The following is a 27914-nucleotide window of genomic DNA, read 5'->3' as shown; positions in this document are numbered from 1 at the left end:
ATTGGAGAACGTCGCGTTTTAGGGTTAGAATATCGACAATAGAGTAATAATTACCAAATAATAAATTAGCACTCAATTGAGAACATATTAATACGTAATTACGATGCTTCAAGTAAATATTTTTTGCATAAAACGCCATGACGTTGTGAATGTTACAAGGATACAATTCGCATCGAATCGGTATAGATCGGGTAAATTCGCATTTCCCATCCCTCTCGCACTCGTGTAAACGCCAATCACGTCACCCTATCGAATTTCCGTGCTCTTCTACTCATTCGCTCCCGTCAGTACATATTTTTAGACTGTGAAGTGCAGACGTTTACTCAAAGAAATATCGTAACAGTGTAATTTTTAACATTTTTTTAATAAAAATCGTTTATTTGTTGTATTGAACGTGATACTCGTGATAATATGGCTAAGGTAAACTGTTGTTTCGTATAATTAATTCGTTAATTAGGTTTAAGTTTGTGCGATTACGAAAAATCTGATTTTTTTGCATCGGACCATCATACGACCGGTGACGTATAGTCGGAAGATAACTATACGTAATTTCTTTTTAAACTTTTAATTGATATTACTTTTAACACTCATACAGTATATTACTAAACCCAGACTTTCTAAACTCAAGAGAAATTATCGCTAATATTTATGTAACTAGCTAACGGCACATAAAATTAACAGTCGTGAAAAATAAAAATCAAGTTATTAGTTTCGCATGAAATATTAACCGTGAACTGCATTGTTTCTCTATTGCGCGTGTTTAACTACTATTTCTCACGTTTTATGCATTATTTTGTAATGATCTAGATCTACATTAAAAGTTATACAACGAAACATATTGTTTACATACCTGTGCAATAGTATCAATGTCAAAATCAATATTCAATAAAAAAAGTTAGCGATATTGCCAGATTGATGACTTCCCATAAATTTGGGTCTAACTGTAAATTTTGCATGACAAATGTGTGACGTAAAAACTTTTTTTGTGTCATGATTTATTACCTATTGTTTTGTTTAATTCTAGTAAACGATGCAACTGTTTAAGTTCTAATAAATAATGCTTAGAAACATTTACATTTAGCTCAAATTGTATTAATATATTTACTCTACTACTTAGTCACATTGAGATAAGGGATGTACAAACAAGATATTGTTATTTATTTTATTCAGTTTTATCTTGTCTCCTATCAGTCCTAGGTATTGCAATGTGAAATATTTACTATGCATAGTGTCACTGTGACGAATTTTATGAGCGTTAAAAGCGGCTGAATAATTTCCTGTATGTCTGCTATAAACATGTTATTTTCCATATCACTGGTATAGTTATTTTCTTATTTTCACAACTATTAAATGCAGACAATTTTTCCCCTAACCTTATATGGTAACTGTAGTTGCCTTATTCTTTTAGGGTATTTATAGTCTTTACCTGGCAACACTAAATGTCACGTCCGTCGTCTCGTCTGTCACAGTAAGCCGGTCTGAAATACAATTTTCCTCGTTAGCTATTGATTATATCTTCATTAATGTCTATTACAATTAAAAATTTATTAATACAAGCTAGAAATAGCTACAGAAGGTTCTTAGAAGCAAACAAAAACAGTTATCGGGTAAGTTTCCATTAAATAATCGATAAATATGGCTGTGCAATACAAGAATCTGTTCGGGCGTAGTTTTTCTTTCAGTTTCAGCCTGAAAATTACATTTAATTAGCATTACTTAACCTTGTAGACACGTCAGAGGCGTTCAGAAACCGAGTAGTTGTAAGATAACTGTTAACTGTAGCATATATTTCGGGTAAAATGGTATTTCCTGACGACATTTTCTCACATCGCTCATTTGTATTTATTTTATGGTGTATCGTTATAAAATGATTTTAGATTAGTCTTTTATCGCTATTTACGTATATGGACCATAATTATACTAGTTTAATGACATTGGTTAGGATTAAGATGTTAATTGTTTCTAAAAATAACTAAATTGATGATTTTTCTGTCTGAAGCTATTTAAATTGTATAATTTATCTGCTGTTGTTCTTTGACAGTCAATTATTTATGTATTTTGTATTATATTTAACTAGAGAGACCTATTTAATTAAGTTAAAAGTCCATTTGGCGAATTTGTTCCATAATGAGCATATTTCAAATAAATTTTTCACCTCAGAATTTTTGAATTTTTGAACCAATTTTGTGAAATGTGAAATAGCTGTAAAGATTTGTCCCATAAAAAATCTAATGAGTTTTTCTCAGTAGTTTTTTCTTTAATTTGGTTGTATGTTTTTGTTGGTAAAATAATATTATCCTTACAATTTTTTTAAATTACAAAACCACAACTAAAGATATAGACCGTCAATAGCTATCTGATAAAAATGACCAACAACCAAAACAACAACACTAATATTCAAGTCTTTTACTGCCCTAAACCGGTTGTCTTCATGAAATATGCTGCATTTTGTCTGATAGGCAGTCACTCGGTTACATACTAATTTTCAGTGCTCGGTGAGATAGGGAGTCAAATAACACACTAAGCAGTAAAAGATTCAATGGTCTTAACAGCTACCTTTCCATGGGTTAATATTTTTAATTCTATTATGAAGAATGTCAGGAAGTGAAAACTTGGAAGGACCAACTTATTCTTATATAACTTATATAATATTCTCAATGAAATTATGCATAGATTATAATTTAAAAACTACCTCTTGAATTATTTCATCATTAAAAAAAACAGCATCATAATCCCTTGAGTAGTTTTAAAGATTTAAGTATTTGAAAGGATATAATGACAGAAAAACCGGCTTTGCATTATAATATGTAGTGATTTTTCCGTAGCACTTTATCTGGTGTCTCTTTTTCTTGTACATACGCTAGTGGTACGCATTCTCCTCGTCATTCCATTAAACTAACAGGGCTACCTGTATTGGTATCAAGAGAGCAGGTATAAGTAGTTATGATGTTTGGTACCAGGATAGCATGTAGCCAGTATGAGAGTCATAACGTAATATTACATAACATTGTATGGCAATGCTTCCTCTTTGAGCCAAATACTGACCATTCTTGCTTGCTGCAATAGGTTTATTTTTCTTTCTAACATATCAAATATTTGATTATTCATTCTATAAAGATACACTATAATATATTTCAGTATCCGGGAGTTAAATTAACAAAATATATTAAAAGTTTAAAGGTCATATCATCGCGCCACTTGTATCTATATGAATAAAGTTCAAACTGGTTATAATTACATGTTTTGTAAAGTTTATCAGGCATTTTCAAGGGATAATGTGTTACCTAGTAAATGTGTTGTGAGATAGACAGTCGCTCTGTAAAAATGGGGTTCAGGCGTTGATGAGGGTTGGAGCCAAATTAGTGTCTTGAAGTAATGCTTGTCTGCAATTAAATTAAGTATAATTTTCGCCTTGTCTTTTCCCAATTATGGTATGTTATACAAGGAGTGACTGACTATCAACCCACGCTACCTAGGAAACACTGGTATCTCTTAGTTAGACTGGTTTGCAGACTTTTAGAGAGATGAGTAAATAACAGCCTTTTCCCTCCATTCGTTGGGAAAACCTCTTTTATCAACGACGCTATTTTCCGTTGTCGAATTTTCGATTAGTATAGACACTGTTATAGGTACTCATTGTCAGTGCTATCATCGTATCGTAGTTAGTTCTTGGTAATCACGGGGTCGCAAGTTCGATCCCCAGACAAATTCAGATTGGAATATGCTATTCGCAACAATGGATTTCGATACGAAGACATTTTTTTGACGTTTTCGCCTTAATATGTTTTTGAACTGGCGTACGACACTAAATATTTTTCGAAATAGCGTGCGTCGCAATAATGTCACTCGAATCTTCATATTTTGATCACTGCCATAACAAGTAATGTTTGTTACCCGCATTTTTTTAGGCATATTTGTACAGAACCCTTATCGTCCCAAATCCGATACCTACTTGACCGGTTTTCAACCTCGCTTAATCAAGGTCTGTCTTAACTGATAAATTATTACCAAACCATACAATTTTCCATTAACAATTCCTATTAAAATAATTAAAAACATCCGTAAGAAAATTCCGTAGCCTCTGAGAAAAATGTGTCAGATTATTATCATAAGTATTATGATACTACATATAAATATGTTATGACGGTATTATCAACGATAAATGTATTATGACGATGTATTTACGTAGTATCGTGAGTTTATGTCAATAGAAAAAATGTATACAACACATTAATATACCTGCGTCGTAATGTAAATAAAAAGTACATACGTTTTTGCTTGTATTTATATTATACTTGTCGTGGTTTCAATGTCATTTCGTTATGATGGAAAGTATTTGATGAGAAAGAATATTTTTCTGTATTTTTCCGTAGACCTGTCACTTAGTAGTTCCCTATTATTTATGGCTTTGAATAAGTTACGGTAAGTAACATGAACATCGGTAACTGACGTAGATATCCTTAACCAAATAGCAGTTTATAAATCAATTATTGATTTTCTAAACTCAAATGCTTGAAGAGATTTCTAAAGAAATAAGCAATACATTTGTACATCTCTTTCATTATATGTGCTTTTTTTATTTGTGTGTGTACAAAAATGGTAAAATAAATAAATAAATGATCCAACGGGAACATAACATCGGCATAACTATTCTATGTGTTTATCCTGGTTATAAACTATCTGTGTACCTAGTTTCGTCTAAATCCGTTCAGTGGTTTTTACGTGAAAGAGGAACAAACATCCATACATACAAACTTTCACGTTTATAATATTAGTAGGATGTTAAGGTGTTAAAAAGGTATTTATCGTCAAACTTAAATCTATTCTTAAGCTGTCTTCATACATGCGACGTATAAAGAGTCACAGCTTTAAGCAAATAGGTCTAATTATAACCCAAGCCGGCGTAAATGCATAAAAACAAAAATCAAAAACATGCTGGTATTTACGACGTCAAAATAACTTTGTATGCATGTCAATGCACTTAAAATCCACAAGAATGGCGACTCTTTTGTTCATGCTAATAAAAAAAAATAACCTGCCGTTAAATCGATTAAAAAATGACAAGCGTAATATCGAATTTGAATTTGAATCGGTAGCTTGCTGTTTGTCACTTCATGAAAAATTCGACAACCTACCTGTCAAAAAGGTTAACTTAGCCCGAACAGGGTATAATATTATGCTTAAAATAATCGTCCATCGACGTCTTGTCTTTAAAACTGCAATAATATATAATATCTTCTATTTTTTTGATGATTCTCGCTTAGGGTTGAGAGGAAGGGAGTGTCAGACTTTAACAGACTATCCCCCCCCCCCTATTCCTTTCTTTGCCCTTTTTATCGTCATGACATGTAAAATTGATGACGTCTATCCTATTTGCAGAATAAATTATTTCATTTCATTTAGGGGCCGCTCAATCCCTTTCAGACAATACCGCCAGACAACAATACTTCTCAAATTAAAATACATCAAACTAGGTTGAAATATATAAAATACATACACACTTCAAGAACAACCATCATTTTGATGCAGTCGGGTTAAAAACAGCAAGCAACAGCGTTTTTACATCCGGATATCAACAGACTTACGCAGTATTTACACGTACGATCGTCTGAGTTACATTCAATACATTTAATTATGAGTAATTAAGTCTTAGAAACATATGACTAATTGTGTACTAATCACATATTATGCAACTTTATTTATAGCCAATCGTTCTGATATTACGTAATTACTAGCTGCAAAACGTGTTAAAATGATAAGTTTTATAAAGCGAGTTTATAATCATTAATAGGAATAGTTTTCTGCGTAGTTTCAGGGACTAATTTCAAGTAAAACAAAGATTTTTACTGTACTGTATTTTTTTATCTTCCATCACTAGCTATAAAAAGTATCCTATATAAAAATACTAGCTGTTGCCCGCGACTTCGTCCGCGTGGGTAGAAGATATAAGTTATGATTTATACCTGCCCTGTTTTTTTCACATTTTCCACTGTATCTTCGCTCCTATTAGTCGCAGCGTGATGGTTTATAGCCTAAAACCTTCCTCGATGAATGGTCTATTCAACACAAAAATATGTTTTTCAATCTGTACCAGTAGTTCCTGATATTAGAGCGTTCAAACAAACAAACTCTTCAGCTTTATATATTAGTATAGAAGTATAGATAAGACCCGCGACCGCCTCCTAATTCTCCTTTTATATTCGCGACGGTAATAGTAACCAACTTTGCATCCTTCATAAAGTTTTATAACTATTTGTTACTGAATCCTCCATGAATCTACGCACAAACTTCACAATGATCTTCGAATCTTAAGCCTATTCTGTTATCCACTTCAGACAAACGTTGTCATTCTCTTTCTCACTCTAACAAATAGCGTCTCTCAATTACAGAAAAAGACAAAAACAATACAAAGTGCGATTCAGTTTGAAGTGATGTGTAAGCCTACAAATTCCATAAAATAACGCGTAGTAACCCACCCACTTAATAATCATACTCTAGATAAATAAAAATCTAATCAAAAGCCTCTATTATCTGACAATAACCTTGTATCTCAAATATCCCAATTTATTTGATAAAACATATCCTGAATGAATGATAACTACGGTTTTAACCTTACAACATTTTGTAACTGATTAAAATCGATGGCAAATCTTTAATATTGATTATCGAAGAGATATGTCACCTGGAATCGATTTAGAAAGCATGTGTGTATGTTATCCCGATGGACGTTTTTTTTCGATATCGCTGTGTCATTTTTGATTGGGTTTTTGCCTTGTGTACTTATACACACTAGTGATGAAGGCATAGTAATGTGAGTGTATGTAAATGCTAGCGTTCCTAAGGATGGGTCGGTTATATCGTAATTCCTAGCTGTTGCCCGCGACTTCGTCCGCGTGGTTAGATGATATAAGTTATGATTTATATCTGCCCTGTTTTTTTCCACATTTTCCATTGTATCTTCGCTTCTATTAGTCGTAGCGTCATGGTATATAGCCTAAAACCTTCCTCGATGAATGGTCTATTCAACGCAAAAATACTTTATCAATTGGAACCAGTAGTTCCTGTGATTAGCGCGTTCAAACAAACTCTTCAGCTTTATATATTAGTATAGAGTATAGATTACGAATTAAGGAAGCCGTTTTTAATAGTATCCCGTTTTATTAACAGAAATATAAGACATCAAATAAATAAATGTTTATTAGGCGTATTTAAAATGTGGATACACCATTTATCTACAAGAAATCTTTTACGTTCCTGTCGCGACAAGTTTCCACTTATTTTAAATTAGTGTTATTCTTCCTCAAACCTTATCAGCATTCATTGTTACTGATTGTCTAAATACAGACTTTTAAAAGAGACCGACATTAAATGCATTTTAATTGTGAATTACGTTTGCATTAATTGCAATAGTTAAGTGACAGACAAGCAATCACATGCAATCACCACAACAAATGTGTTTGTGTCTGGACGGTATCAATTAATGCATTATTATGCTGTTATTTTCACGTCAAATGTAATTATTATTTTTGATTAAAATTGACGGGTTGTCTGTCTAGATTTTTTTGGCTAGTAATTGTGATATGAATCTTTTTGGAATTGAAAGGAATTAAGGGTACAAATAGACTAAAACGGATTTCATAAAATGTAGTCACCTGTCTCATTTATGACCAAAGACATTGTTGCTTAGCTTTTTAATCGTTGCCTTTACCATGCATTACTGCAGGTTAGGTACAATCATCTAGCCTTTTCCCACCTATTTTGGGGTGGGTTTCCAGTCTAACCATCCGGTTAGACTGGAAAACAGTGGTACTTGCATACTTGCATCCGCAAGTATGCAAGTACCACTGTTTTACAAGGAGCGACTGCCTATCTAAGCTTCTCAACCCAGTTACCTGGGCAACACGATACATTAGTATCAATTTCTGGCTTCGGACTACCCGTAACGACTGTCAGAGATTTATCAAATTAGCCAGGACCTACAATTCAGCTTTCGATTGACGACTTTTGCAGAAGCACACCTATATTGAATTAAACAACAGTTATTTTTACTCGTGCCACAATAACAATTATAAATCATTCCAAAATAAACTTGTCGACAAAATGTCTTGATTAATCATCGTTTAATTTGATTGTAAGGCTGAGTGCCAATTGCGATGTGTTTACTTTTAATAATAAGTAAACAACAACAATTGCAGTTACTATTTTCAAAGTTTTTTAAACTTTTACAAAACAACATCTCTTTGTCATTTTGTGATCACTTTTGCTCGCAACTTTGTCCCCGTGGAGGTACTATATCGCATCTGACAAGTGACAGCAGACATGCTATTTCTTGTCAGACACGCTCATAATGATATTATCATCAAATTCGGTTAAGTGGTTTAGCCATCAGTCGCGTTGACTAAACAAAATAATTATTTAATGAATTTGATAAAATCTTAGGCGCATGTAATCCTACATATATGTATATATACTAGCTGTTCCCCGCGACTTCGCCCCCGTGGGTAGAAGATATAAGTTATGATTTTTAACTGCCCTGCTTTTTTCACATTTTCCATTGTATCTTCACTCCTATTAGTCGCAGCGTGATGGTTTATAGCCTAAAGCCTTCCTCGATTAATGGTCTATTCAACACAAAAATAATTTTTCAATTTGGACCAGTAGTTCCTGAGATTAGCGCGTTCAAACAAACAAACAAACAAACTCTTCAGCTTTATATATTAGTATATAGATATCCTACATTGTTACATGCCTCCCGAAACACTAAAGCTGTGATATTAATTTCTAAAACAACAACAACATTTGAAAAGTATGCGCGTGCCTGGGTTTGAACTCGATCCTTTTGACTTGGTAGTCCTGTGGTCCTGCCACCAGGCTAGCACAGCTTCTAAAAATAGATATCAATCTAATACGAAATGGGAGTTGAAAACAAAATATTTAGCTGTTTCCCCAAATCATTGACCAGTAATTTTGCCTCCATCAAACATCACACAAAGCGATTCGCTGTTACTGCTGTGTTTTGGAGCGAAACGTAGTTTCTTTTTTGTTTAGTTCCAAGTTCCACTTTTTTTTCCTTCAATATGGCATACATGGTACTACTAGTAGATACCCGCGGGCCTGCCCGCTACAAAACAAAAATGAACACACACATCCCATATTCCATCCCATGGAATAAAAACTATCCTGTGCTAATCCTGGTTATAAACTATCAGAGAACCAAGTTTCGTCTAAATTCATTCAGTGGTTTTTACTTCAAAGAGGGACATAAGTAATATTAGTATGATTTACTAGACAACTGAACGTGCCAACGAAGTGTAAGCACCGGAAAAACATTCCATCTTCTGTTACATGAGACTGAAATTAATAGAATAGATATTTATTTACATACTTAGGAAGAGTTTATATTATTTGGCATTGAGAAATGGAATAATGTTGCATTGTGAGGACGTTTATCAAGAATATTTCTTTGTAAAACATAGGTACATAAGTGCTGGTGTTAAATAGGACATGAGTTTGCCTACTGTTTTAATTCATCTTTGAATTACGTACATTTTAAAATAGTACTTTAATATATGTAGCAGCTATAAGTCTGACATATTCGTAGATAATTTAATGACGTCATACACAATTCTAGACTTACTATGTTATGGCAAACATCAACCAATTTTTCTGGTTTCTAAAGTAAGTAATAAAATCCATTATATAAAATCCTCGTGTCACGGTGTACTCCTACGAAACGTGTCGACCGATTCTTATGACATTTTGCGTACATATTCGGTAGGTCTGAGAATCGGACAATCTATTATTCATACCACCTTTTTTCACTAAAACGCAATTATATATCAAAACAACGTTTGTTCTCACAGCTAGTATGATATCTTCTTCTAATATATAAAATTCCCGTGTCACGATGTTAGTTACCGTACTCCTCCGAAACGGTTTCAGCGATTTTTATGAAATTTTGTATACATATTGGGTAGGTCAGAGAATAGAATAACATCTATTTTTCATACCCCTAAGTGATAAGGGTTGATCACACAAAAAAAAAAATTGGACGAAATTGTTTGTTTTGATTTTTTTTATAATGTGGCATTAAAAATACATACAACTAGAAAAAAAAATATTCGGCAATACAAAGTTTGCTGGGTCAGCTAGTAGTAATATAATCGACGAATCAGACACAACCTAAACTCATTCTTCCTATAAAGAAGGCAAAAAGAGGATATTTATAATAACCTAGTCTACCTTCTCTTGCAGAAACTTCAAATGTGTGGTACGGAGGAGGAAATGAGAGAGGTCGCAGCCAGGATCTGCAGGAACTACCTCCACGGCTCCTGGAAGACTGTAGACCCTAAGGAGTTGGACTTCAAGAGAATCAAGTGAGTAGCAGATTTAAATCCCTAGAGAAAAAGATGTAAAAGAGGGATGTCGCTCTACGTTATGTGATGTTGTCTCGCTTTTACTATTGCAAGTCAGTTGTGGTCGGCCCTCACAGGTTCCAGATAATATTATATCCCGTTTAGAAGTACCGAAGTCCTTTTCGTCGATTCTTGTAACTAAGATTTGTCATTTTTCCCTAATGCTGTGTATCTAATGAATGGTGAACCAAAGCTTCTACTGTCAGTACTCCAGCATTTGTGATATTCACGAATACTTGTTCTGAGTCTGGGTGTCTTTGTGCATGTGATTTGAATGTTTGTGAAATTCCCCGCTATACAAAATTAAATTCCTCAATGCGGGAGACGCTTTTTAAGGCAAAAAATCCTTTATAAAAACCCAAACATTTCCAACCTTTACAAATCAATTTATACAAAAGCCTACAGAATAAAAAATGCCCAAAGACCTTTGAAACACTACAAAAAAAAAACCTCCAAGTTATATAGAAATCATTGAAGACCATCACGAAAGGTTACTTGTTATTTCAGGCGCCGGCATGTCGGCACTTCGTCCTTCAACCTAGGTCTAGCACGATAGCCTAGAATATTCTAGTAGCTATTACTGGCCCGTACTTGTTGCTTCACGATAGCGATCAGGCTGATCCGTGTCAACTATGTTAGGTGGTATTTCACGGAATAAAGTATAAGAGGTTACAATAAATGTGGCTTCAAATTGGTTAAAGAATTTCCAAGTCTTTTTCCGGGGTCAAATCTCGCCTAGGGCATGGTGTGGGCATATATTTCTCTCAATTACTATAACCACCCTTGCATCCCTTCTACCACATGAGGCGGAGTCACGGGATTGCTTGCTTAAGCTCTGCGCTACTCAAGCAAGACTGAGATTACCCTATAAAACATCACATACCTAAAAATCTTTAGATAAAAGTTCAAATTCCGGGTACAGGCCTCTTTCCATAAAGGCAAAATTTGGGCATTGATCACCACGCTAGCCCACTGAATCCAGGATTCATCACGATTCTACCGGGGCATCGGGATTGTCCGAAAGAATTGCCGTGGCCCCGGTATACGAAGGGCAAAGAAACATGGGCGGGTTTTAGTCACCCCCATCCGCTCCAACCAAAGTGGGAGGAGTCATTTGGATGACTTCCCATCAGAAAAAAAAAATTCCTCGTGGTTTCCTTTCACCGTTCACAAACTTTACCTCTATATAACATTAATAATGAATCAGGCGCCGCCAAGTCGCTACTTCATCCTTCAACTTAGGCCTAAAACGAATACGGAATCTAGAATATTCTAGTAGCTATTACTGGTCTGTACCTGTTGCTTTGCAGCTATCAACTGGTTCTAATTAACCCAATAACTGTTGCATTTATATACATGTACGAATTTTTATACATGCGGATGCAAGTTTGATATGGCTTTTTCGGTATGACTCTTCGAAGTTATAGAAACTGAGTTAATTAGCCTAAGACACCGCTAATAAACGGTGAAACAAAATGGCGTCAGATAACCAAGATTCTAAGAATTTAACTCGAGTCGCAAATCTGCTGTGAGCTAGCATGTTGATCAATACTCAAACCTTTTTAAACGGAAAAAGTTCTGTCCAGCCGTAGGACATTTATAGGGTGGATTCATTTTAACCAATTTCATTTAACAACACTGGACCAAGCGCATATTTGCAAAAGAAAATCCAGGAAAGCAAGAACATTTAGATAAAATCAAGGAAAACCTTTTTTACCACCTCATAGCATTATTGGATACACCAAAATCTATTGTGTTATTCAAACGACCTTAAATTTACTTTTGATGAACGGAAATGTCTGTCTGACTGTAATTTGGTCTGGAAGGTCGAATGATCAGGGTCATTTTCAGTCGATATCGATGACCTTACTGACTTCCATCGATCCATTCTGGGTCTAGAACTGCTATATAGACTTCTGGTATACGGTTCTCGTGCGTTATATGATAGGCCTTATATTTTTCGGATGCGGAAAATCAAATGACTCCTTCCGCTTTGGGTTGAGCGGAAGGGAATGTCAGACGCCTACTGGCTAGAGCGCAACTATGTCCTTCCTTTGCCCTTCATGTACCGGAGCCACGGTAATCTTTTCGGCAATCCCGCTGCCCCGGACGGATACGATCCTGCCTGGACTAAGTTCATCTTGGCATAGAAAACTTCACATGCATGTGAATGAAATTTCTCTACAAGTGACGTGACTTTTAACTTTTCAGTTCAAAGGGACACCACCACCCCCTCGGGGGAGGAAATGGGTAGTGTCAGACTCTTACTAACTAAACCTGAACCGCCGTGCTACGTCATCCGCGTTTTTGTGTCGGTGAATGGCAATGCGTTGCAATCCTTCACTGAATACAGGCGTGAAAGATGAACATACTAAATTTCGCGTTTATAATATTAGTCTTATATTGAAATTGTCAATATACGATTTTAACCGTTTCTTCCTACTCTTTATGCAGTGCTTAAGTCTATTCAAGGTATTTGTATTTTTGCCTTTTATGTCCGATTGACAGCATAGCGTGATGACCTTGTGATTTCATTGGCTGAGATATCGCGAGCCACATCTTCGTGACTCGGGATTTTTATTAAAAATGATAAAATTCAAATCGATGGTAAATTTTTATTGCATTGCGATCTGGAGGAAAATAAACACGAATAAGTTGTATAACTATAATAACTGCAGAATTTTTGCAAGTTTTAAAATGACGGCAAATTTTTCAAACATTGTTAGTAATTCTTGAGCATCAACGATTTAGACCGACATCACTTGGTCGCAAAGGAATGTCATTCCTATACAATTGGAGTTTTCTATACCTATAACATTATAATTTGATGTGACATAGTTTAGACACTATTAACTGGGGTATGGAAGTTTCCGATAGCCGATAATTTTAGACTCCAGAATTGCTTCCTCAAGAGAAGTGTATGCAGGCTTGGTAAATGACGCGTTCAATTTGTTCAAAAACACCAGGTTGATGTACAATCTGGTGTCAGAGTTTAAATAAATAAATAAATTCTCATGTGTGCCAGTTTCGTCACGATACTTTCCTTCACCGTGTTCGACAAGAAATAATTACTTAGTGATATGCATATGAATTTGAAGTTGTAAACGCGTGCCAGGGTTCCAACATAAGACCTTTTTTTTAAAAAAACGACTCCCGCAGTAAGGATTTTAATCCTTGTGCGGGAGTGCACAAACATACAAATCACGTGCACATCAACCCCCAGATTCCGAACAAGCACTATTGGATCACACAAATGCTTGTCCTGCACTAGTCACGACGCGCACAGTGGGTTTGACGTGGTGACCTCAACCACTCGGCTATCCGTGCAGTCATTCTTTGATTTGGAAGTCCAACGGTCATATCGCTAGACTATAACTGCACAGCGCTCCACACAGCGTAAAGCGACATCTATCTTCCACAAATGCAACGAAATTACTTTAAGTGAAGGTTGAAGAGGGTTTCGTGCTAAACTTTATTAAATCGATTCTCGTAAGCATTGAAATGACAACTTTTTATTGACATCTTTCGACTACCAGCAAAAACTGTTTTCGTGTCGTGTATTGTAATATTTTTTTCTCGTAACTCATTTTCCTTATGCTAAATTTGCTTTTTCAAATGTTCAAATGACTTGCGGATAAGATGGTTGAAAGCAAGAAATAAGGTTGTAAGAGGACAATGGATAATTTATCGTGGACGATTAGATTTTTTTGCTCAGCTCTTTCTGATTATTTGACAACCTCCGTGGTCGAATAGCGTACGTACCGGTCTGAATTCCATAACACAAGTGCTTTAGCAACTTACTTTGGGTTTAGAACAATGTATGTGATGTAGTCCGCATTTACATATTAAATATTTATATATTATGAAAAAAGGCCTCTTTACTGTTAGTCGACTTGTAGGCAAGTTCGTCTCCTCGTTGACGCTGACGAATCCCTCAAATGACCCCAACTGACAAGTCAGAGTCACGTCACTGGTCGAAGAGGAATGTCATTCATATACATTTGAAGTTCTCTATTCTAATCAACTTGGGAATTTAGACACATGTTTGGTTTGTTGTCATTTAACTTGCTTAAAACTACTTTTTATGTTTTTTTCCAGTACCAATTTGTTCTGGCTGGCCAATTTCCCCAACTCTGTAATACGCAGTGGGTTTTACCACCAATCATTTATTGCCTATAGTTATATGACGAACACGTTTGTTTTAACAGATTGCTCTCTTTTTCTAAACATAAACATAGCCAACTTTTTTGGCAGAAAATCTTAAAAGAAAAGTTGTTATAACCACCAAAAATTACTCTATCAAAAATCAAAATTAATTGTGTCATACAAAATTGTCATTAGTCTGTTCAGAACTTGAATCAATTACTCAATCAACTCAGTTGGTTATTGAGGTGCACTGCTGGGCATACGCCATCCCTAAGTTGCGCCACAACACCAAGGTGTCAGCCTTCCGCTTCCAGTCCGAACCTACTAAATTTAAAGATGGATCGATTATTATTTTTCTGCTAAAACCTTATTTTTTTTTAAACAAAACAATTTCTTAACCTCATTCTAATCATTATAAACTCCACTTACGCCATAAATAACCCAACGTTAAAAACTAAACTTAAAGTATATTGAAGTGTCAATGTGTCAATATGGACCGTTGGAAAATTACAGCGACTGATAAGGCACGCATTGTTCGATAACATCGGAATGTCTGCCTTGAGATGACGAGTATTTATTTATTTATAATACGCATCAAATAACGTGTCGAATTATCAATGAATTCCGTTTTGTAAATATGTCAATTTGAGTAAAACTGCGTAGACACTGCTAAGTAATAGAATGTGATTAAAAGTTGAAAAAAGAAGTAAAGTATTGCATTGGTATCGGGACTTAAAAAGTTTAAAATTATGGACCTAAAAAACAATATTATTCTGGTTTTTGTCTCAAAACTTAATTTGGAAAAGAGCCACGAATAAAAACCAATGTAAAACAACCATCAAGATTACCAATTGAATAAATAATGAGATACTAAGATTTTGCCAAATTGCCAACCAATGTTGTTAAAGCGAAAAAGAGGAAAAAATATAAATAAATGAGGCCTATGCCCAGCTGTGGGCTATTCAAGTTTGGCTTACGATGAACTAAGTTAACGACATGGCAGAAATAAAATTTGACTCTAGGAATCCCCAACTAAAATATTCCAGTTTTCGCCACGTTCGCTAATGACTTAATCGATTTTCTCTGATTCAGAATCACCGCAAGGAAACTCGGTGCATCCGTTTTAGTGCTATAACGACATTTAAATTAATAGCTAACGAAAATGGGAATTTAAAAAATGCTATGAAGAAATACTGATCGAAATGGGTGTATCCTTATTTTTTGTTGAGCTAATCAATAAAAAAGTCAAATGTCAATAGAGAACGATTTTTGTTACCCACCCTTAAATGTATGTGAACTACCAGCAGATTTATGACTGTAGAAACCGTCAATATTTGTCTTTAGATCAACGGCAAAAATAAGCAACTGTCCATCTATCACGATTCATAAGATTCAACCAGATGACGGATCAAGCAAACTTCAGCCCCTCAATAACAAACATCCATTCTCACCCTCCAAACCCGAACCCTAAACTAACCAAAGCTTCCCTCTGTCCAGCGGAGGCCTCTCAAACTTCCTCTACTACGTGGCTCTACCGGAAGACGTCTCCAAACTCGGCGGCTACGTCCAACGAGAGAGTTCTCCCGACACTGAAGACCCGAGCAAGATCAGCGTCATCAAGAAAAGCTGTTCCGTCACTTACTGCGCCATCGAGGAACCCAAGAAGGTATGGTAATATTCCAGAAGTCATACAACGCCATCTAGTGTCGAATTTAGCAAAGCTTGTGGTATAAGTACTAGATAACTGATAAACGTGATTAAATGATGCAACGGTTTCCTCACGCGTATTTATCGGGGTTGTCCGACTAGTTTCGGACCCAACCGGAGTCCCTAATCATGAGCTGACGCGACGGGATCGCGATTCGATAAATCGTTACGTCATTTAATAATTAATCAGTTTCACTCTGATTAACATACTTATATGTTTCTGAATACATATTTTAAATCGGAAAATCTATCCTGGATGGGAAACGAACCCACGACCTCCAGTATAACAGTCAGGGCCTCTAATCATTAAACCAACATGCCAGTCAAATGTATAATTGTGTAGATAGAGTTTTTAAAGTTATCAAAATGACTTTGTTAGAGGTATCAGTTTTAATTATCTACAGGTTTCGTGTACTACCAAAGAATCTTAAATAAAACCCTATACTGACTAACACTTAATTCAATTAAAATATACCAAAACAAAAAGGTTTACAATCCATTGCCTCTTAACTTCAGGTATTACTCCGGATCTACGGCCAAGTGCACGGCGAGCGAGCGATGGACGCGATAGTAACTGAATCTGTCGTTTTCACCCTTCTGTCGGAGAGGCGACTCGGACCAAAACTGCATGGGGTTTTCTCTGGAGGAAGAATTGAAGAATATATACCTGTAAGTAAATAAATATTTCCCAACCTTCACACAACGCCATCTAGCCTCAAACTAAGCAAAGCTTGTGTTATGAGTACTAGACAACTGATAAACATACTTATATATTTCTTAATACATACATAATATATATAAATTACACCCAGACACAGAACAAATGATCGTGCTCATCACACAAACATTTGTCCTGGCTGGGAATCGAATCCACGATCTCCGGCATAGAAGTCAGGTTCACTAACCACCTATTTGAGTCGGCGAATTACGTACAAAATCAAAAGTTTTTATTTCAAGTCAGCCGTTTTCCAGGCACTTTCAAAACGTTAAAGTGATGGCTCTAGTTGCGCGGTTCCAAAGTGCCACTCTTATGGAGAAGAACCGGCAAGAAACTCCATAAGTTACTCTTTTTGAAAATAAATGTAGATTGATACAGTACATTTTATACAAAATCATGTTTTATGCAAGAAAAGCGTAACATGATAAAATAATAATCTAAAAATCTAAATAAAAAGTCATTTATTCAAATTAGGCTACTTAAAGTAGCAGTTTTAGAATGTCAAATTACATTGGACAGCTCCCAGTTTCGCTCACCATTCGCGAAAGAAACGGCACAACATATTCCCCAGCAGCACGCTGTCTTTCCATTTACAATACACCAATCTTATCTAACCGATGATATCAAAACAGGTGAAATATGTAATACTAAGTTTATCTAAACCTAAGAAGCATTCTATCTTTCAAGTTGAATCAAACTACACATGGTAGGCACATTTGATTCAAATCGGCTATATGGGTTCCTAAACCATCGCGGACTTAACTAGTCAGTTAAAATGTACAAATAAGTGACGTCACACGAGATTTAAACTTGCAGTACCATCTTATTATCTTAATGTTTTGTTTTCACGATAAAAGACAATATTCGTAACCTAAGTTTTGTGGGAGTCTGTCTGGGGAATAGCTAGTTTTTTTTGTCAAATATAGCCTACTAGCTCTTCGCCTGCGTCGAGGTCGGTTATATCGCGTTTCCAAGAGAACTCTTCAAAAGTCCGGGATAAAAACTATCATATGTTCTTTCTCAAGGTCAACTATATCTCTGTACCAAATTTCATTAAAATCTGTTTACTGGTTTAGACGTGAAAGCGTAACAGACAGACAGACAGAGTTACTTTCGCATTTATAATATTAGTAGGGATTGTGGTCCAATACTAGACATTGACTCTAGATAACACAAGTAATTAATGATTAGTAAAAATATTTAAAATTAATAAACTTCAAACGTTCAACTCGCAATATTAAGTTTTAATATGTGTTTCTTGTTTTAAATATACACGTTGGATTATAAACTCTCGGTATTATTACATAGTACAAAATAAATTAGGATAGATAAAACTAATATAACCATTAATTAAAGGAAATTATATACAAATACGCAATTCACAACATTAAAATATATCATAATACATATGTCATAAATTTACTTAATAAATAGCATCATCCTCCTCTCTCCTACTTTTGCTGTGCCCGACAGGGTCCATAAAGAGCTGTGAACCTAGTTATAATTTACCACCTATGTAACATTATGGTATGCAATAAAGATTTACTTACTTACTTATTTTTAAGTTTCTAGTGAGTTTAAAATTTAACAAGTATATTGGAAAATGATAGACTAACATGATATACAAATATTGTTTAATATGAATTGAACTTTTATGTGTATATTTTTTGGAGATTTTTATTGAAAACTATATTCTTTTGGGGTTTTATCTTCTAATAATCTTATCATCTTATTACGGATGCTGTGATCTCCTGTAACCGAAGCAGCACACTGCCCTTTTTGCCTGTTTATGTGTCTTTGTGTATGTCCTTGTCGGAGATCTAATAATAATAAATAAAAATAAATATGTTTTCCTAAACTTACATTCAACTGTTAGTGGTTGCAAATGAAACCTTACCCACTTTTGAGAAAAACTGCAAGCTTATGAAGTTTATTTTTATAAAATTAAATATAAAAGATTTATTATACTGAATTATTTTTAAATTAAAACCTTCTTAAGGTCTTAGGCCATAGGTAATTGGGTATTTCTGTTAGGAAATTCTCAGTTGCAGCCGGTTAAGCGGTTAAGGGCCCCCTATACGGTTGGACCCCTAAATGAACGCGAAACACGTGTACCTGTGTACACACACACGGAAATCGCTGTATGTGAGTATGTACCTTTGTGACAGAATGTGGTGAAATTGAAGTTAAATATACCCTCTTAAAAATTAAACACTGAAAATCGATTTAAAATTGACTATTGCTCGCTTCGCTGGCTTGGGTGTCGGCTGTAGCTGCAAAACATTACGGCCCTTTAACGATGTCCGGTAAAAACCTATGTGGGGTCAAACAGGTCTACCTGCATCCCAAATTTCGTCTAAATTGGTTCAGCCGTTTTGGTGTGAAGAGGTAACAAACAAATGCACATAAAAATAAATTCTTCTTCGTTGTGTCGCATTTATAATATTAGTGTAATGCATCAGTTTCTAACATTATACTTCTTAATATTCTTAAGGTATTATGCTAAAGCTAAACTTCTATAAAATTCGGCTGATGAAGGACTTTTAATAATTAAATCGATCTTTTAGTTTTGATGATTAATTTGTTTAATGATCTACATTATTTTTTTATGAGGGTATATTTTTTCATTTCATCTGAAGCTGCATTTAATAAGGTATAAATGTTTTATATAATTACTTGTGTTTTAAAACTCTTTTTAGGTGATCCCTATGAAAAGCTGTCAAAAAGAAAACATGAGTTTTTTATAGTCGTGCAACTAGCGTTGTTTTGTATTATTATTCGGTTAAATAACTACCAATTTTAGGTTAACATTATCGCTCTGTAAATAATAAACTATCCAACATACGAAGCTATCGTGAGCATTCCATTTCATTGCGTTTTTTTTCTATCTTACGACAAATTGAGATACATCCATTATTGAGAATCTTAAATGCATTCCCTTAGCGCTCTAAAGCAAAAACAGCCTAAAAAACTCCTCAATAGCGAACTATTTCTATCTTTATTATACCATACTAAGTACCCCTCACCTTCCAGGCTCGCCCCCTCCTCACCCAAGAGCTGGCCGACCCCGCCTTATCAATGAAGATCGCGGAGAAGATGGCAGCCATCCACTCTATGGATGTCCCTCTCAACAAGGAACCCAACTACATTTGGAAGACCATGGGGAAGTGGCTGAAGACTGTCAAGGAGGAACGGCTTGCTGGAGCTACGCAGGGGAAGGTAAGAATCGTTTTAGGGTTCTGTATCCAAAGGGTGAAATAAGAAACCTGTTGCTAAGGCAGTACTGTCTATCCGTTATAGTGTAATTTTCACTTTGATTTTTGTGCATTCCTGCTGCCCCTTTAGCAAGGCCGGATCTAGGGGCCCAGGGGCGCCGAAGCCTCGAGGCAACAATGGAGTGGGGGCCCCCTTGGTTCAAGTTATTTTTAATCGACCTTTTTTTCGATGCATAGTATCAATAATGTGGGTTTCTACCGTGGTTTCATTTTTTTTTTATTTCACCGGAAGTGCTGGGCTCCTAGGCACTGGCCTCGTACCCTACAAATAAGCTAAAAAAGGAAAATGTGTGTACTCTAAAATTAATTTATAACCTTAACAACTGTTGCTGAATCTCGATATTTATTTCTAATAATTGTTATTATAGGAAGAATATAAAATCTGTGAAAATTAAAACAGTCTAGCTATAATATCCATGAGATACAGCCTGCTACCAGACGGATGCACAGTTAAGCAACGATTCTTACAAATAAAAATGAAACGATTCCCATGAGTGTTGCCAGCTCTCACACTTAACCTATTCTAACATGTACTTCAGTTATAATAAAATACTATAACAACAAAAATAATCATCTTCTTTATCCTTCTAGAACGAGCAAGAAGAGCGTATGATCAAGACGTTGAAAGCTGTAGACTTTGATAAGGAGATTGAGTGGCTGAAGAAATTCCTCGCTACATTGGAGTCACCCGTCGTTTTCTGTCACAATGACATGCAAGAAGGTATGTTTAACTTAATTATCTAATTCTTTATTGTATACCATAATGTAATATATTAACAACTAGCTGTTGCCCGCGACTTCGTCCGCGTGGTTAGAAGATGTAAGTTAGAAATTTTTGAACGAAAGTCCTCGATTTTCCCCCGTTTTTTCCACATTTTCCATTGTATCTTCGCTCCTATTAGTCGCAGCTTAATGATATATAGCCTGGAACCTCGATGAATGGACTATTCAACACAAAAATATTTTTTCAATTTAAACCAGTAGTTCCTGAGATTAGCGCGTTCAAACAAACAAACAAACTCTTCAGCTTTATATATTAGTATAGATTTATTGTATACCATAATGTAAAATATTAACCATTAAGTGTATAACTCATAGGTACCTTACCCTTACATATGTGATTAATTAGATTTACAACTCATTATGGAACCCGTTGGTCAAAGCGAAAGATCATTACTTAAATAATCATATTTTCATAACTTATTTTTTTTGTCAATTTGAATTATTGTTAGCTATATATATAATAGCTACTTTTTTTCATCCAAAGAAAAGTTAATAATGTAAGATTTAATTTGAATTAAACTTTTTATCCTTATGTCAAAGAATCCTCTTATAATACAGCAAAAGTCCGATTCAAAAAAAAAATATTTTTTTATTTTGAAAAGAGTAACTTATGGAGTTTCTTGCCGGTTCTTCTCCATAAGAATGACACTTTGGAACCGTGCAACTAGAGTCAGTAATGTAACGTTTTAACTAAGTGCCTGAGAAACGGCCTATTTGAAATAAAAACTTTTTGATTTTATTTGAAATTAAAATTTACAAAAAGAACAATTGTATTTAAAGTTATATGAACAATTGTTGCATTTCCCACATTGGTTGCCAAAACAATTTTTCTAACAAATTCACAAAAATCACCCATCCAATTCCAAACCTAACTTGAATGTACCATCCACAGGCAACATCCTACTTCTAGAAGATTCAGCGCAGACGACAAACGATGAAGACCTGTCTTCTCTATTCCTGCCCTCCTACGATTCAGACCCAGACAAAAAGGATCCCTACGAAATATCCCAATTTGATGACGCCAACACCTCAGACACCATTATAAGCAGAACTTCAGACATTGGCGAACCGAAACTGGTCTTCATAGATTTTGAGTACTGCGCGTACAATTACAGGGGTTTCGATATAGCCAATCATTTCCAAGAATGGGCCTACGATTATACGAATCCTGAACACCCGTTCTATTTTGAGAATCAAGATTTTTGCCCGAATTTGGAGCAGAAGGTATGTTGTTTTTAGTTTTTTTTTGCTTTTAAGACTAATTCGTCAGTAATCCTTCGCTTTAAAAATAATGTATACTTAATGTTATGAAAATTGAAATGGTACCATTAAAAAGAAAATTTAATAATTTTCTAGAAAATTCAGAAGTAAGTGACGTAGATGTCAAATATATGTTAAATAACAATATTAATTTAATGTTATGTATTTATTGCAATAATAATTAGTAGTTTAGTTATATTTTTTTGTTATTGTTTCAATATTTTATTGCTAACATCCATTCCCCAGCAGTGGGATCTGACACAGGCTATATAAAACAAAATGTCTTTCGTTTAGTTTACGAGCCCTATGGCTAGGATTATGCGTATCTTTGAATTATATATCTACCTATATCTTCATATTAAAGTTGTTTATTTCTATCTACACAAGCAGTTTCACACTTTACAACAACAAAAATCCATTTATGTATCAACCAATATCAAAACCCATCTTATATATCAATTTCCTTATTCCAGGAGATCTTCATAAAGCAATACTTGAAGCACTACTCGCCGAACACCCAGGACGAGAGGAAGCCGGAAGCCTCCCTGGACGACGTGAACAAGCTGCTGGACGAGGTGGAGGCCTTCGCCTGCGCCAGCCACCTGTTCTGGACGCTCTGGTCTATCGTCAACGCGTCCAAGAGTCAGATACCCTTTGGATACTGGGTGAGTTTTGTTTAACCATCCGTCAGTCAAAAATCCTTATTGTATGCCGCTTAAAAAGGTGTTGAAAGGTAACTATGTATATAATAGTTACCAATATTCATCATCATTAAATTCCTTTTTCAGAAATCAGAAATTTATTTGTGTAGAATGTGTAGGTATTATAATAATCTGGTTACAAATTTTTTGTCGCGGGGTGTTTCACAAACATTCAAGTCACATGCACAAAGACACCCCGACTCAGGACAAACACTCGTGGATCACACAGATGCTTGTCGTACGCGGGGATCGAGCCCGCGACGTCGCGCTCAATGGGTTTGGCGTGGTGACCTCAACAAACCTATCGGTCTAGTGGTTAGAGGTTACTGCTATACCGGAGGTCGTGGGTTCAGTTCCCACCCAGGACAAACTTTTGTCTGATGAGCACAATCATTTGTTCTGTGTCTGGAACAAAATCTGTAAAAATATATTATCAAAATACAAGGTTTGCTTAGTTTGAGATAAGATGTTGTGTGACTGCCCTGTAACCACTTATAGGTAAATGTATTCGCATACGTGTTATGTTACAAAATATGTAACTTTACATTCTTGTCCTAGGAATACGCGATATCCAGACTAGAAACCTACCAGAGGGTCAAACAGGAAGCGATCAAGAAGTCCCAAGGTCTGCCCCAGAAGCGGAAAATCTGCGAAGTCGACATATGAGATGAAGTCCGAGACCTCGCGCTGTAGGGGACCCCCAGCGGCGACGGACCCCACAGGTCCAGCGGTGGGCTTGCAAGTCCAAAAACGGACCGTGACTGAGTGAACTGTGAATATAAAAGTCCGATTTTTCAGGAATTGTGATGTATCTTTCAAAGTCGTTCGACTTTGAGGACTGTGTGGACCCGAGTCCTATGTAGCATGTAAACGCGGAGGTCCGGTGTCGATGCCGTGTTAAGTCCATTCCGATGTTGTTGTTTTTTTTTATTTTTATGTCCAGTCCAAATTTTTTGGATGTGTACTTAATTTTTTGGGATAAATTTTCTAAGAGATCTGATGTAGGCATATCGTAGAGCTCATCAAAAACGGTTTAGTGATACTCGAATAAGTACAAGACACCGGGCCGGGGCTGAAACGACTGAAAGTTTAAGACTAGGCGCACAATAGGTTATAATAGTTGCCCAATAGGTCGGACAGTTGCCCAATAGGATGAACAGTTAGACAATAGTCCATAGTTCCGTACTAGGGATATTACTGTCAACATTCGTATTTATTGAATTTACATCCGTGAAATCTGTGTTACGGATGTTAAAATCCGCTTCGTATCTAGCTAATTTAATACTGTATTTACCGGATTTAAATCAAATGTTGCCAGAATCATGAAATGATTTTTTTAAATTATTTTTTTGCTATTGTATATAATTCAAATCATAGTTTAAGATTGCCACTGTACAAAGTTATTAAATTATTAAACAATTTCTACAGTTCATTGGATTTCTATTGTATTGTAGATGTTTATGGCAACACTGCCTCACCTGACACTGACCCCACAGCTGGGATACACTTTTACCCTTGAAACTCACAACAAATTATCTTTAAGATATAGACATGATCAGTATTCAAAATTTTGTTCGTAATTATTCTTGTCCTAAACTATCCTGTTTTTTTTTCGTCTCAAGCCACTTGAAACCAATAAATAAAAGATAACAAAAAATAATTACATACAAACTTAGTCAAATATTAATAAACTAAGAAACTAGACAAGAAATTCAAGTTTTATACCATAAATATAGAATTCTTATACTCGTGTCAAAATGTTTAATACCATACTCCTCCGAAACGGCTTGACCGATTTCCCCACGTTTTCCCGATAAGCTAGCAGGCTGAAATTTTCAGGGTAGCTTCAAACCCGATGACAATGCAATTTACAACTATAAAAACGACTGGATTTGATAAAATTTTAATGGAGTCACATTTAAAAACGTGGGTTTTTAGATATTTTTTTTATAACATTTTAATACGGATGCTAAGTAGATCTGAGAATCACCTACTATGTATTTTCCATAAAATGCTATTTCTACACCAAAAAATCACAAAACATGAAATATAATACTGCAAAAACCACTGTACGGATTTAGATGAAACTTGGTACACAGATAGTTTATAACTAAAATTACTAGGTGTCCCAGAAGGCGTTGTTTTGCCATAGTGCAGAAAAAAAACCTTTATAACTAATAAAAAAATAATTTTAGGGGAATGAAAAATACCTACCGAATATCTACACAAAATTTCATAAGAATCGGTCGAGCCTTTTCGGAGGTGTTCAATGTCGTACACTGTGAAACGAGAATTTTATATATTAGACTAGCTGTTGCCCGCGACTTCGTCCACGTGGTTAGAATTTTCCCCGTCTTTTCCACATTTTCCATTATGTCTTCGCTCCTATTAGTCGCAGCGTGATGTTATATAGCCTATAGCCTTCCTTGATAAATAGTCTATTCAACACAAAAAGAATTTTTCAAATCGAACCAGTAGTTCCTGAGATTAGCGCGTTCAAACAAACAAACAAACAAACCAACTCTTCAGCTTTATATATTAGTATAGATTTGCAAAGCGTTAATCTTCTATTTCATCATCTTCTGCCCGTCTTAGCCCAGTGCTGGGCATAGGCCTCTCATAGCAAGCTACTGAGGTCAATCTTCAGCTCTCTTTTTTCAATCCCTGCCTGCTGCCTTACGAATATCATCGCTCCACCTGATAATATATCTATTAAGATATTCATTTTATATTATAATATCATTTTCTCTTTTATTTAGTATAAAGATAAATTTACATCAATATAGAAAAAAAAACAAGACTTTCGATTTGAAAAAGCATTCGTTTTTAAAAGTAAGGTAAAAAAAAACTTAAATTCCATTTAAGATTTAATATAATGACAGTCGTTAAGTCATTACAGTTTTGAGGCAGTCTTACTATGTGATACTGTGTTACAGTAACATGTGTTGTGTTGTCAGATAGACAGTCGCTCTGTAACATACAGGGCTCAGCTGTCGTTGAGACGATGAATGAAGCCGATCTTTGGATAAAGTAAGTGCTAATTAATATATGAAAAAAATAGGGATATATACCCAAACTTAAAAAACAGATCTTTATAATGGCTAAAGCGCCACTGTAGTCCCGTCTGTCACCAGACTGTATCTCCTTAACCACGATAACAAATAATATTTTATTTCAACGTATCTATAGCCTATTTTGCGCCTAATCTTGTTTAAATATTTTTAAGGATCTCGAAGTGACTTAGAAATAACCAAATGTATGTAAATAGCTCTTGTGACGTCAAGTTAAAAAGTATAATACATTTAAAAAACAATTATGGACAAGTATTAAAATAAACAAAAATAGTCAAAATACAATGGCAGCTTTTTTTAAGGACTTAAATTGTTAATAAATGTTAATATTATATTTAGCATTCGATTTTTTGCAATTCGTTACAAAAAATACAATGTTTAAAAAGTACTTGGTAATTATTTTTTAAATGTATTATACGCAAAGCAAATAATCTGTTAGAAAACTAATTTTAATATTGCATCTCTTTCTAACAACCGAATTTAGACAAAAAAAATACATCTTCAAAATTCAAAATGGCTGTCATTGAGATTTGTCAGTTTGATTTTTTTGTCTCTTTCTGAATAAGATTGTAAGAAAGAGAGCTTTATTTAAATTACTTTCTCATGAACTGTTTAACTGACTAATATATTAGTAATATTTATTGTAAAAAGTTAACTAATGAGATTAAAAATGCAAATTTTAAATGACAATTTATATAATGTCATATTGTAATTATTACATTTAATAATAAACTTTAAATACTGCACATTACCATTGATTCTAAATTGCTTTGAAGGTTAAATATGACTACACCAGCCTGTAACTGTCCCACTGCAGGCCTCTCATACAGAGAACGAACATTGATCACCACGCTTGTGAGCTGCCCCACGGTGGGGCGCCATTACCGAAACAATTTTTTAACTATAGTCATATTTAACTTATTAACTTAAAGATAACAGTTAAGTATTACTTAACACTACTACCAACATCAGTAGAATTACTATCCATACTTCATTTACCTACTTAAAAATACCTTATCAAATGGAGTAAAATTCACGATTTTATCCTTAACTATCTCATTTAGCCCTATAGACTGTCAAGCTATTGTAAATATTACAGGGCTGTCAATGATACACTGTTTTAAACATGTAGTTGCTATGCCATAGACCTTTGAATATACAGACAGTGAGAACTCAGGACGCCATCAAAAATGTAAAAAAACAATTAATGTATATTTCGAAATAAATTCAAATATATTTGCTATGGAATAATAATATTACTAGCCTTTATTTCTCACTGATGGACCTTATATTTTTCTTTTAGAGGTCTTTTCGTTGTACGCACTTATTTTTGATACTGTGTAAAGATTAATTAGGTATTATAATTTTGTGTAATGAGTTTTGAATTCATAATGGTTTATAAATTTAGTCATTCTGACGCGTACAATATTTAATTTTAGATATTTTTGAAATTTACTACCTGGTGTCAGAGTTTAAATCACCCTTGAAACATTTATCATTTTTTCTTTTTTCTGTGTCTGGGTGTAATTTATCTATATTATGTATGTATTTAGAAATATATAAGTATGTTTATCAGTTGTCTAGTACTCATAATACAAGCTTCGCTTAGTTTGAGACTAGGTGGCGTTGTGTGAAAGTTGAGGAATATTATTATATTCTTAAGTATGTTGGTTTTCTGAAAAGCCCTTTGCTCTGTCTAAAAATTCCCTGGTCTATGGCCAACATGTGATTATAAATTTAGGTCAATTTACAAGTATTATCTTGTAAGACATTCCTATCTATGTATTTATGAATATTTATCAAAAATTGCTTAGTAAAACGGATTGAATAGACTGATA

General features: G+C 34.8%; 1 protein-coding gene across 2 annotated transcripts; it reads left to right on the top strand.

Moving 5' to 3' along the window:
• Nucleotides 1-291: 291 nt before the first annotated feature.
• LOC113498523 (choline/ethanolamine kinase) lies at nt 292-24437 on the top strand. Of its 2 annotated transcripts, none has more exons than XM_026878548.1 (9): nt 292-420; nt 10255-10376; nt 16059-16227; nt 16785-16937; nt 20020-20205; nt 20853-20982; nt 21937-22268; nt 22778-22969; nt 23564-24437. In XM_026878548.1, exons 1-9 carry the CDS (start codon nt 412-414, stop codon nt 23669-23671), a joined length of 1401 nt encoding a protein of 466 aa, XP_026734349.1. In that variant the 5' UTR covers nt 292-411; the 3' UTR covers nt 23672-24437. The 2 variants fall into 2 exon arrangements, with proteins under 2 accessions (XP_026734349.1, XP_026734348.1); XM_026878547.1 differs by lacking the exon at nt 292-420 and adding an exon at nt 427-1607.
• Nucleotides 24438-27914: the final 3477 nt, after the last annotated feature.

Source organism: Trichoplusia ni, chromosome 11 (genome assembly GCF_003590095.1).
Source record: "Trichoplusia ni isolate ovarian cell line Hi5 chromosome 11, tn1, whole genome shotgun sequence".
In the NCBI taxonomy this organism is placed as follows: Eukaryota; Metazoa; Arthropoda; class Insecta; order Lepidoptera; family Noctuidae; genus Trichoplusia; species Trichoplusia ni.
The sequence above is the reverse complement of the archived record's forward strand: the minus strand, read 5'-3'. Positions and strand labels throughout refer to the sequence as shown.

Excerpts from the sequence above, each read along its gene's own strand:
- LOC113498523 (XM_026878547.1), top strand. The coding sequence starts at position 1,524 with ATGTCTATTACAATTAAAAATTTATTAATACAAGCTAGAAATAGCTAC. Across the intron at positions 20,206-20,852 it reads CTGGAGCTACGCAGGGGAAG|AACGAGCAAGAAGAGCGTAT; the intron begins GTAAGAATCGTT and ends TTATCCTTCTAG. Across the intron at positions 20,983-21,936 it reads TCACAATGACATGCAAGAAG|GCAACATCCTACTTCTAGAA; the intron begins GTATGTTTAACT and ends TACCATCCACAG.